This window comes from Brienomyrus brachyistius, chromosome 19, assembly GCF_023856365.1.
Source record: "Brienomyrus brachyistius isolate T26 chromosome 19, BBRACH_0.4, whole genome shotgun sequence".
NCBI lineage: Eukaryota > Metazoa > Chordata > Actinopteri > Osteoglossiformes > Mormyridae > Brienomyrus > Brienomyrus brachyistius.
The window spans coordinates 2,371,372-2,384,131 of NC_064551.1; the positions used below are offsets into that span (position 1 = coordinate 2,371,372).

Consider the following 12,760-nt stretch of genomic DNA (forward strand, 5'->3'; position numbering starts at 1 on the left):
CCAGTGTAAAATAGATTATCTTAATCAGGTTCATCCGTGGAACTGTAGGAAGGAAGCTGCACATCAGGTTTCATTATGCAGTGCACGTCTGAGCCGAGTCAACTTTGAAATGGCTGAGAACACACTAATAATGCCGTAAAGTACCCAACCTTTGGTTCCAAATATGAAAACATCTTCACCTTTGTACGGGCGCACAGACAGACGCACATACGCACACAAGAGCCTTAGTGGAGCACCAGGGGAGGAGCGGACAAATGAGACCTTAACTCTGCTTACATAATTCATGGAAATAGGAAGACGGTGAGGCAAGGGCCTGCAACTCCACCCAATCAGACGTGAAGACGACAAACGCCCAGCAACTCCACCCAATCAGACGTGAAGACGACAAACGCCCAGCAACTCCACCCAATCAGACGTGAAGACGACAAACGCCCAGCAACTCCACCCAATCAGACGTGAAGACGACAAACGCCCAGCAACTCCACCCAATCAGACGTGAAGACGACAAACGCCCAGCAACTCCACCCAATCAGACGTGAAGACGACAAACGCCCAGCAACTCCACCCAATCAGACGTGAAGACAAACACCCAGCAACTTCAGAACTTAATGTAAACATTTTATTTGGTTTTTCCCTCATTACGCTACACGGGCAGTGACGGTGTACTGTGAATAAAAACTGAAAAATACTGAAAATAAATAAAAACTAAATCTTTAAAAATACTTAAAAACGTATGCATGTATCAACTTAAGCAATCTGAACATGACATGGCCCACATGCATAAATCCCTGGGATGCAGTGCGGCAGACCAGAGCGATCCGCATTAAGCCCTGGTCACGTGACCAAGCCACCAGTATCCCGATGTAGATGCACTGATCTGGAAAAATAACTGATTCATGTTTGTCGCACCACACACAAAGAAACCCTAAAATTTATAAACTGGTGAATTGGGGAGCGTCAGACGTTCTTTAAAAAAAAAAAAAAAAAAAAACACTACAGAGAAAGAGAGAAAAAAGCCGCTAAGACGAATACAGCGAGTGGATGGTGAGGCTGCTGGTACAGTGAAGGCAGCAGAGGTCCTCGTTCACAGCAGGGACGCGCTCCCAGCCGGCTGTTGGAGACAGAGTGGTTGCTACTGGCAAAGCCTCGAAACGGCTCGTGCCCACAGGAGATATGCCATGGCTACAAGTCTGACTCAAATCAGCCGAGTCCCTGCAGATGCCACCAGCAGAGTCGATTTGACAGCTCGCGGTGACCGAAGGGGGAGACTGGCACCCCCCCGCCAAAGCAGGCGCTTCACTCAGGAAACATCTGGAACGAGAGCCGGGCAAAGGGGGCGAGGCAGGAGGTGAGGAACTGGCCACAATCCACCAGGGGACCTAGAAGATGTTTATGTTCCTCGAAGAAAGAGGTGAACGGGAAGATGATACTCACAGCTGGCTGGTTGCTCGCCAAACCGCCGCATCAGCTGGTCGTGTGTGAACTTGACGAAGGCATCGTATTGTTCTGCAGTGTTGGAAAAGGTGGAGCTTTAGGGCATGCATCACGGTGGAGGACGCGAGCCGGCACCTCCGGTACACCTACCTGCCAGCTTCGAGGTCAGTATCTCGTCGTACTCCTCCCGAACTTTGTCTTCCCGTTCTTTTAGGAGACGCTCGCAGATCATGCCGACTTGTTTCAAGGTGAATAAAGGCTGTTCTTTTCTAGATGGGGATGAGGCTCCAGAGGACGTACCTGCGTTAAGACAGGAAGCGAGACTGACACTGAAGTGCGGGGGATGGTCCCCAGTGCAGGGTGGGGGTGCCAACGGCCATGCTGGTACCTGGCAAGGAGGAGCCGCTCAGGATGGAGGAGTGAGGGTGCGAGTCCAGCGCAAAGCAACCATCTGCCTGCGGGAAGCTGCTCTCCAGATGTCTCCTCTTCTGCATGCGCTTGTACTCCTGCTTGATGTTCAGCAAAATTTGCTCTAGGGAAAAAGGAGGGATGCAGACGATGGGCTTCAATGCCACCATTTTCACAGACAAGGTGCCGAAAGACACGAGACTGCAGGGAATCTGTGTACAGATCTCAGGCCTTCGTGCTGTCAAACAATCCATTTATATTAAGCTTAATACAATTGGTGTAAAAACACCAAAAACACTTCAATAATGTGTAGCCTTTAACAAAAAATGCAACTGACCAGAAAAAAAGCAAAACTAAAAACTAAGAAAATACACTATGTCAAATTGAACAGTTCTTGATACAGAAAGCCCCTCCCAACTCGAAAGACTACAAACCACCTAACTCAATGAATCTACCGTCACCCCTTCATATTTGCAAGGATTCAGGGAGGAAGATTCCCACAAATGTGAAAAGTCGCAAATAATACCTGGGGTAAGGCCAGTTAGTAATTACATATTACTAATAATTATTACTCTGTCAAGACATGTTATTCAGATGGGGGCGGAGTCCAAAATAATGGCCTAAGTTCTATGTGTTAATTGCCTATTTTCATGGAGTAACAGCACACCCTTGGTCTTTTGTGTGTAAAATGGTTTCTTGTTCAAAAACAAGTTAGACACAAACAGCATTAAGTCCTTTTGAGAAAATACAGGGTCAAAATTAAACTCAAGATATCTTTATTTTTCTTTATTCCAGTTGCATTCTCATGACACTGAAGCTGACTTTTTCGGAAGGAATTTTTTAAACACATTCATATATTAAAACACGACCTGTTCAAGTTCAGTTAACAGCCACATAAATTCAGAGCACATCATCCTAAGGATCCTTTTTATACTGAGCACAAATTCTAGCTACATCCATAGTGATTTGGGTCATTGATTTTCAGAATAGCAAAAATGTACTCATTTTAGCAAATATTTCACAGAAAAACGATTAGATGGACAGTCCTCCCTCCCTCAACAAACTTATTACTAAAATAGACAAATCTTATCTATTAAAAAGCATGACATTACCTGTAAGGCTTTAGGTGAGCTGGCGCATATAAATAACAGTTCTGTTCTAAAAATATACTACATGACTAATATGTATATATGATATGATTTTAATTTGATTCAAATCATTTTCGGTATCGTGTGTATATATATTCAGCGGACAGATCTTTAGTTATTCTATGAAATGTGTTAGTTGGACGCGCAGTTTCCCGGGAACCGTCCCGACACGCCTATGAGGCTTCCTGGGAATACGTCGCTTCCATTAACACACTCAATAAAAAGACCATTATTGTCTGCAAAGAAATACAATTAAATAACCATTTTCTCAGCAAACGCTTGTGAACGGTCTTGGCTTCGCGTCCCATCACGAAGGAATGGCCGAGGGATTTTCTTGGATGTAATAAAACACACAAATAGCTGGGGCATCGGGGAGACCACAGAGCGAAAGGGGAAATGAGGCCGTTTACAAAGCGCCGAGCAGCCGACAGACTGAAGTTTGCAGGCGATCGGCCGGGGAGCCGCCTAAGGACAGCAGCTGGGCGACCGCTGCCCCGACGCCCCCTCGCATCTACACCGCGCCCAAGGCGGACCGCTCCCGTGGCCATGTTGGCCACTTCCAAGACCACAGTTCGGCCATTACCGGACAGCCACCGGACGTGAGCGAAAAGCCGATAAAGATGCCGGATTCAGCGTTTGCTGGAAGAGGATGTCTAATAAAAAGCCGAAAGGCTGGGGTTGGGACTGCGAGCGTGTGCCGGATGTCACCGCTGGTGGGGCCGGGAGCGCCGGCCAGCCGCTCGGTTTCGCTTTAATCCGCCTCCCCCCTTTCTAACCCCATCCGCACTGACCTGTCGTAAGCCGGGATGACACCTGTCCGAAAGGCGACGGCTCCATACGCAGGTACTTCTGCGGGGACGCCGACGGAGATACGGGGGCGCATCTCCTCCTCTTAGGAGACGCCTGGCTCAAGGGATCGAAATCCATAGTCCTTTTTAAAGTTGCTCCACACGCCATATTTCTTCACCCCGGAGGAAAGTACAACGCTAACAATATGTAACTTACAATCCGCACCGCAGCAGAAAATGTCAAAGTATCAATAAGACGCGACCGAGCTAAAGGAGCCCCTCGGACAGCTTTCTTTTCGGTTATGTATCTTGATCCACTTTTTCTTGACGAACGAATCGATTTCCGAGTAAATTGTTTTGTATTTTCTAGTAAGGAGGTCGCTCCATATACTTCACTATCTAAACCTTGTGATTACTCGATTGTTATATTATATTAGCTCCTCTTTTCTTGGCACACGAAATTACATACGAACAGGATGAAGACGGATTCTTCCCTGAGATGTAACGTCGTCAGCTCACAGAATTTCCTATTTGATGTCCAATATGGCGACAAACACGTCAAGCTCGGCTCCTGAACCCATGAGCATGCGCAATATTATTACTATGGAACCTTGTAGTCTTTTTTATAGCTACATGTCCTTAGAAATTGGAGAATCGCACTACATTTCCCGCGAAAACTCAAGAACGTCACCGTCTCAGTCACGAGTTTCCGGTTTCTTGATTTAAATGTCTTTATTGGTATGAGTGATTGGTGTGTTTGAATAAAACCCAATGCTATTTATTCGTTTCGAAATCAAAGCCGGCAATTACGGTTCCGTGTTTTAACATGCTGATTACACAAGTTTATTGTGAAAGCTATTGCTTTCAAAAGTCTGCCAGGAACGTGTCAATGTTTGCCTGTGATTCCGTGTGTTTCGGTTTGATGTTATTTTAAACCATTTTCATTTATAGTCAGCCCTTCTCAGTTTGACAATACTGTATGATACCTTTTATATTAAAATACGAAACTTTAAAGATTTAAAATCACACGGACAACTAAAACAGTTCAAAAAGAGAATTATAATATGACCATTCACAGAGCCATCGCCTGTTTTACTTTCAATAAGATTTTAGAAACGAAATTCTCTTCTGGGTTGCCTAAAAACATAGCTTAGAAAATATCTGCTTATGGTCTGATTTTCATCTGCAGGGTGGAAAATAATTATCTTTGCACAGCTACCGAATACGTCTTATGAATCTCAAGGAAATCCCCGTAGGCTGTAGACAGAGAACTAAGAATGTGCAGAGAAAGCCACACAAAAGAGTAGCATCTTCCGCTTTACCGTGCGTGGAACTGGCCCTGTATACGCTGCCATCCTAACTTACTGTTAAAATGAAAGCAACGATGGCGTATTTTTGGGGGGGGTGGTGGGTGCCAGTTGGAAGAAGGTTGAAATGTATTGCCTGTGTGGAACTGAGGAAAAGAGAAGCCCACACAATGCTCATTCACTAGTTGAGACTTTATTCAATGGCTTAGTAACAGATTACACTGCAGTACATCAAACACAGTTGTCCAATGGCTCAGGACAGAATATTATTTATTTTGTATTTACAAACTCCTCACATGCAATCTTAGTTACAGAAGCCACTTGACTGTTTAGAGTTGATGTCCAGCACTAAGTATTGCTAGGAGTAAAAATGTCACTGGAACAGTTAAAGTTAACAATGAACTAAATGGCTACAAATAACATTGCTAATCAAGCTAGTTCCAAACTGTCCTATTGTATTCGGACCAATCAAAACACATCACGTTAACTTCCAGTCAAGATCAATAAAATCTGTTCAAAATTCTTAATGCTGCTTATACAAACGATAGTAATTCAGCTCACACGAAAGCACCCGGTCAACTAACACAACATTCTTGTTTAAAGAAAACATTTTTTTTGGTCCATCTTTGAGTTATCCATGTGACTCAGTCCGCGGAGTTAACCCTAAGGAGTTTTGTTTTTCTTGACAGTAAAATAATATTCTATAATCTATATTTAATTCACCTAATAACAGTGACAAATTTGTAATATCCAATAATGACACGTAAATTAAATGCGATTTAGATTAGATGTTGATTAGAAACGGAACCGTCAGTTATATTACTATTGATAATAAATACCAAGAAAAACAGTCAACTGCATTTGTATAGCTTTGTTCTTCCTACGGTCCAGGAAAGACATCCACCTTCCCTGAAGTGTCTGATGCTGCTTTGAAGGGTGACCCCTGTCAGGCACCAATACGGCCCCAGCACCCACCTGCATCATGCCGGCAGCCATTTTGCTCTGGAATACTGTGTACCAGCAAAGCAATGAGGTCACACATTGTCTGGGCAGATATGACAACGGGGCAAGATTTCTAGTGAGCTGATAAATGTCCTGGGATATTGTTTGTTCCGTTTTCTTTTTTTCTTACGGTTAGAGTGAATAAGGACATTCGTTTGGGTTTCCAGTCTAAAGGACGGTGTCCCCCTTCGGCAGCACTGGGGCACTGGCACACACTTCAGAGGGCTACGTACTCCACACTGAACACCAATACCACTAATAGAACTAATACCAGCTGAACATAGGTCGGCCACTGCAGGGTGTGGGAGCGCGTTTGGCTATAAGATTTCAGAAAGTTCATCTTTAAAATTGGCTTGATTTCTTCGTATTTATAACAATTTAAAAACTCTGATTATGACTGACATATGCTGGACCCTCAGTGGGTCATGCCCATCCTCGCCTCTCGTTGCATGGCTTGCTTTGAGCAATAACTCAGATTTCCCAGCCAAGCACCAGTCAAGCCCAAACCTGCTTAGCTTGGGTTCGGTCACAGCAAGCAAGCGGGACAGGCAAGCGCAGCGGGTACCCGAGAAGATTCCGGAATTACGACAGTGTGGCCAGCACACCACAACATGCAGCTTTCACCGAGACATTTTGACCACATTTAAAACAAACGGTGTAATACTGACAGGTCTCACCTGTTACAGGGGCAGAGAATTTTAACCTCACTTTAGAGTTGCATTATGTACAATATTTTACAAACAAATGTTATATATAACATTTTACAAGACTTAAGGACACTCACAGTAGAAGACAGTGGAAATCTACATATTATACTGACGGCTAATTCACTTATATGGGTGTTAAACATGCAGTCAGACTGCACGAACGGAGCTGTGAAGGTCACAGGTGGTGGCAGGACAACAGGACAGTTTCACTGAGCTCTCAATTATTGTAAATGTGCTGCATGGCCATATACAACAGCAACCTCAGTTCACGGAGTACGAGACATAAACCTACATTATTTACACCTTTGTCATTACACATTGTCGTCCAAAAATTGAAAGAAATATTTTCTGAAATATTCCTCTTGTTTTTAATATATATAAAAATAACACTCAGTTAAGCCTTAAAAAACTATTCTCTTGATGTTTTTTTCCGGCTGCTGCTGCTAGGGGGCGCAACCTGAACACTTTCCCTGGGTCTGAATTATCCTACTGACACTCCTGTGCTGGACGCTTCAGGAAAACTGATTTTCAAGAAAACAGTCCAGAGCCCCATTCATTTCATTTTAGACAGGCAGTCAAGAAGAAAAACACAATCCATTCAGGTTGCCTCCCCCTCCCACAAATCTCATACCACCACCCATCCAACTTGAAGAACACAAATGACTGTAGGTCCTCAACTGTCTTGCAAAGTTTTCCTATGAAATTATTTTAGCCAGGAAACCGGCTACATGCTTCCTAGGTTAACACCAGCCGAGGCTTTGTCTGAGAGATTGGTGACACGTTATGCCTCAGCCATGTGACAGCCATTTTCAGAGATGCCGCTGGTACCGCAGACCAAACAGCTCCGTCAGCCTTTGACGTCTGTCAAAGACATCAGTTCTTTATGGGTTGCGGGTTTTCACGTCTCTAACTTGCTCAGTGGGAGCCTCGCCGCTTGATTGTCCTTAATCCTTAACGCATTCCTACTTTTTCGGACTCGCCTGATTTCCAGCACAAATGCTCTAATTCAGTCAGACTTGGACCGTGTTTGAAGGCCAATGACACACTTACTAAATCTGCTCCTGGTCATCAGCAGGTGTCCACATGTAACAAAGAGTTAGACAATCAGCTGTGTCCAAAACTAGTCCCGAAACGACTGACAGTTGTTACTGTAAAAATAGATCTAAATATCTAAATAGCTGTGCTTTTATCTCTAATCAGGACACAACATTGAAAAACAGTAACCCAATACTGTACACTGCAGACTCCGTAATAAGAATGCTGTCTGACTAAGGGCAGGTTTTATACATCAGTTAATTGTTGAGTGGTTCCCCTTTTTAAGGCTTCTGTACACATAAGCTTAGTTTACGTAGCTGAAATCTGTCCCTTAAGCCAGAAGTATATCAGTAGTTTTCAACCTGCCCTTTTTAAAATCCCCAAAGCCAGAATCGTACAGCACCACACAGTACAGTACAAAGCAATTATCTATACAATTAGATGACTAATGGCTACGAGGAATATGTACACATGCACATCTCAGTTTTACATATTAACATATTTCTCATTAACATGTAAATAGCCCCTTATCCCATGTGTAAAGTTACCGTTCCGAGAATCTGATGTAATAGGTTTTAACAGTTAAAAAAATACGGTAACCCTACGTGAATTTTTATAATCTACCGACACAATTAACTATGACATTAAAGTGAATGAGAAATTTAAAAAGATTCACTTCACAATGGCTGAAACATTTTTTCACTGTTGTTCAGTGTCGGTGTAAAATTAAGGTCGTGACTTTGGCACCACAGCAAGCACAGAAATACGCCTGGAAAAATACTAGACTGGCGCGGATGAGACATTTAGGCCGTTGTCCAATGGCGAGTCACCATTGTATTTAATTATTCAGTTGTGACTTTCAGTGACACTTTGCTCTTGTTGCCTTTGATTCTTTCAACCCCTTGGTTGAGTTTTACATGGAATGATAGGCAGTGTCGTGATGGTCTTCTTACATTAAAACTGTCGTGCCTAGTGTCCACTAGTGTCCAACGAAGGCCATCAGACAGCTTCTGCTGACGTGTCCGTTGAGACGGACATGGTCACTTTGGCTATTTTCACAGTGGTTTTCACGCAGCTCTCTGCTGCCCTGTTGGCGCCGATACTGGTGCTCCTGTTTTGGCAGTCGGACTCGATGCTGTTATCCAATGGCTGGCCGGCACTTCGGCAGACTTGGCAGGCGCTCAGAAACGCCTGCCGCAGATCTCTGCTCCTCAGGGCATAAATGATGGGGTTGACGGTGGAGTTGAGCAGGCAGAGCATGCTGCAGAATGCAAAGACGGTCTTGGTAGAATTGTCCATCTTCCAGAATAGGTCATAGACCATGATGGCGAGCACAGGTCCCCAGCAGATGATCAGCACCACCAAGATGAGCACTAGTGTCTTGGCCAGTCGGATGTCCATGCGTGCCTGGTCCGGGCGGGTGGTCTGCACCTTGGTGCCCTCTGGGGTGCAGATGACCATGCTCTTCTGGGAGGTGCGGCTGAGCATACGCACTGCGTGATGGTGGGCCTTCCACAGGATGAACATGTATGCGTAGATGATGAAGATGACCAACACGCTGGTCACTCCAATCCAGAAGAGCAAATAGTTCTCGTCGATGAGGGGGAAAATGTCCGAGCACACTGTGCCCAGCCGCTTGCAGTTCCAGCCGAGCAGGGGCAGCACCGCGATGATGATGGAGATAGTCCACATCATGGAGAATGCGATGACTGCTTTTGTCCTGGTGACGATACGCCTATAGGACAGAGGCCTGTGGATGGAGATATAACGGTCTATCGCTGTGAGAAAGAGGCTCCCCACAGAGGCGGTGAACGAGGCTGTGACTCCGCCCAGCTTGAACAGGAAAACGTTGGGACTGTCCTTCCGGTGGAACACGTGGAAGTCCAGAAAGCTGTAGACGAAGATCACACTGCCCAGCAAGTCAGCCACGGCCAGGCTGCCGATGAAGTGGTAGGAGGGGCGGCAGCGAAGGGTGCGCGACTGCATGATGACACAGAGCACCACCAGGTTCTCCAGCACCGTGAAGGTGCCTAGCGTCAGTGCCAACACCGCCACGGCCAGCTGCTGGCCGGGCGTCAGGATCATGAAACACTCCATGTCCATGAAGTTTTCTCCGCACTGGACGGAGCTGCCCTCCTCGCCAAAAGTGCTCCGGTTGCTGAGCAACTCGGTCACGTTGGTCGGGTAGAATGGGAAGCCTCTGAGAATGAGCTCCTCATCCTCGGGAACTTTGACCGGGAAGGAGTTGCCCCGGAATGCAGAGAGAGGCTTCTGCAAGGAGAACCGACTCTTGGCGAAGTCGGCGTCGATGATGGGGTCGTCGTAACTAGCATCATTGGAGCCAAGGTACTGCAGACCCGAGGTTATGGTCCGAAACGTGGCATCTGCCGCACCATCTAGAACGGACTTCATGGCTGCCTCCTCTCGTAGGTAAAAGGTTGCCTAAAATGATTTCCGGAGGAATCTATAATGGAACAAAAAAAATGACAGGTTGATTTAGGAGGTATTAAAAATGTTGTTACCTTTAAACATTTCAAGAATCACAGTGACGATACAGTACATGCAGGAGTGATGCTCGCAGGTAATGTATGTTCTGCGGGTTGCATTAAAAAATTTTTTTAGCCATACAGTTGGTGTGTCGTGTGAAAATTAATAAACATATTACCATTTCGCCAAAACAAAAATACAAAATGAAATACTCCTGCCGTATTGACTTGTAAGATTTTCGTTAATATTTTGCATGCATCAAATTGTAATATAAAGAGCTACAACAAAGGCAAAGGGTTTCCATATTTATGCTGTCGCAGAATATATATAGATAATTAAGTATTAGCCAAATGGCGACCGCACTTATATCTGAAGGACAACATCTGGAAACTAGTGAGTCGTTAATTATTCATATGTAGAAATCATACGTCATTTACCAATATTGCAATCTGAAAACTACAGTCATTCATGCCGTACATGCTACAAACATACGCGTATTTTTTTCTTCACACGAGACACGAGTCTTGTTATATTGTTAAATTTTATCCTTCGCGATATTTCATCCCAATGCTAAAGCGGAGTTCTTCGTAATGCACTTTGGGATTTGCAGGCTTTATTCGAATATCTTGACCACCAGAGGGCGCAATCTATACGAAATAACTTCACAGGCAAATGATGAGGCGCAAATTTTGCGATTCAGTCACTCGGTGACGGCTCCTCTTACAGGTGAATCTGAATTTCATAAATCTTAATGGGAAACGATTATTCATGTTAGCTGTCTGATCGTACTTAATGGTCTGAAAAAAATCCCAAACGAAAAGCAGCACAACTTTAGAAAACACGAGTGTTTAAGGAATTAAATATCTACTATCACTAAGCAATTGGCTGTAAAAGATAAATCACACGCATACAATTGTATCCACCCACACATCTTCGTTTCACATATAGAAAGCTTCATATTAAAAACAAAAAGTAGACTGCAATTTCTGACATCTTTGGGCGTACGAGCATACCGCTTAACTCATCCTCTTTTCCATAGATACAGCTTGAAAACAAGAAGCATCACATAACAGTGGTCAATGCTCTGAATATGAATTACGAATTTTCACAAAATGTGAGAAATTAAGTGTTTTAGCTTGAAGAGTGCATCGTTTCTCGTACGTTTCATTCCGCTACAAATTATATCTGTATGAATCCTAATCGGATTTCGTACTGCATGTAGTAATGCAAAAGAACGAATTTTCGGGACCATGTTCAGTACTGATCATGCATTTTAAATAATGTAGATGCAAAGGGTCTTACAAATAATACTGAAATACTGACTGGAATCCCTTAATACATCCAATGACATAATTTTAAAACATTAGTAAAAGTTGTTTACCTTCACATAATTTGCCCAGGTGAATAAAATCCTTGCTCCGCAGATAAAGTACCGTCCGGCATGTATCCGACCTTGGTGCTCAATAGATAATCATTGCGAAGGATGAAAAAAGTAAAAACGTGAAAAGAATGAGCGCGAATTTATTATACTGCAACAAATTACGTATTCTGGTGTATTTTTTAAATGTTATTTATACATATATGTGACTACAAAAATAAAGGAGACAGAGCGGTCCCTTATGAAGCGCGCCGTGGTGCGTGCGGCTGAGGTGAGCGCGCCGCCGAGGTGAGCGCGCCGCCGGTGCCCGAAGTCCGTGTGTCTGCATATTTACGAAACGTCGCTTTAGTAGCTGGCGTCACGTGTTGCGATGTGTCGCCGATCCGCGTTATATAGCCACCCAAAGGACAGCTTCGTGCACATTGAACAAGGCTGCCCACAAGACCGACTCTCCGTTTAGCTAAACTTTCGCGTTTTCAAAGCAGCCGGACAAGCGCCCTCTTAGACAAAGGGATAGCCGCTGTGCGCAGCCTGTCAGACGCCGTACAAAACAATAGGAATTAATCGCCAAGGTGTATTTTACAAAATATAATCGACCACTTGTCTGAAATCGACATTGAAGCGAGGCACATTTAGCAAATCGTACACCTTCCCGTAAATTGCCATCGAAGGCATATTTTTTCCAGATATTTTTTAACATGACGGGTTCCGTTTAAGTTCACAATGGATCTTTACTTCCCCTAATACATTATCGGTGAACATGTATGATATAACCTCATTTTACCCTTTCAGTTAAATAATTTAACATTTTTGTGAGCGGGATAAACCGTCACATTAAAACAACATTAAAATGTTAAATGTTACTGTCTGTATGTAGACAAGATGATGGTTTTTAAGGAAAAAGGTGAAAAAATTCTCCCTGTGGTCACTGGACAGCTGGCTTCCTCCACGATTTTCCTCTGTGATTAATATTAATGGAACATCGTCGCTCGGATAATAACCAAATGCTCTAGTTTTACACGGCGCAATAATTTCTGCTCTGCTGACCAAACACATCCTATAGGGG

The 12,760-nt window shown here is 44.1% G+C and overlaps 2 protein-coding genes across 2 annotated transcripts; both read right to left on the bottom strand.

Moving 5' to 3' along the window:
* Positions 1–605: 605 nt before the first annotated feature.
* On the bottom strand, positions 606–4,367 carry akirin2 (akirin 2). Its single transcript, XM_048986124.1, has 5 exons — positions 3,782–4,367; positions 1,823–1,966; positions 1,585–1,734; positions 1,435–1,506; positions 606–1,311 (listed from the first exon to the last, which is right to left on the bottom strand). Exons 1-5 carry the CDS (start codon positions 3,945–3,947, stop codon positions 1,301–1,303), a joined length of 543 nt encoding a protein of 180 aa, XP_048842081.1. The 5' UTR covers positions 3,948–4,367; the 3' UTR covers positions 606–1,300.
* An 892-nt stretch (positions 4,368–5,259) lies between these two features.
* Positions 5,260–12,054, bottom strand: LOC125715139 (cannabinoid receptor type 1A). Its single transcript, XM_048986412.1, has 2 exons — positions 11,698–12,054; positions 5,260–10,293 (listed from the first exon to the last, which is right to left on the bottom strand). Exon 2 carries the CDS (start codon positions 10,239–10,241, stop codon positions 8,829–8,831), a length of 1,413 nt encoding a protein of 470 aa, XP_048842369.1. The 5' UTR covers positions 10,242–10,293; positions 11,698–12,054; the 3' UTR covers positions 5,260–8,828.
* Positions 12,055–12,760: the final 706 nt, after the last annotated feature.

Bases quoted from the DNA above. Each gene is read 5' to 3' on its own strand.
- akirin2 (XM_048986124.1), bottom strand. From the start codon at position 3,947: ATGGCGTGTGGAGCAACTTTAAAAAGGACTATGGATTTCGATCCCTTG. The intron at 1,967-3,781 runs GTCAGTGCGGAT...CTTTTTCCCTAG, and splicing joins GTCATCCCGGCTTACGACAG to AGCAAATTTTGCTGAACATC. The intron at 1,735-1,822 runs GTACCAGCATGG...GTCTTAACGCAG, and splicing joins GAGCGGCTCCTCCTTGCCAG to GTACGTCCTCTGGAGCCTCA.
- LOC125715139 (XM_048986412.1), bottom strand. From the start codon at position 10,241: ATGAAGTCCGTTCTAGATGGTGCGGCAGATGCCACGTTTCGGACCATA.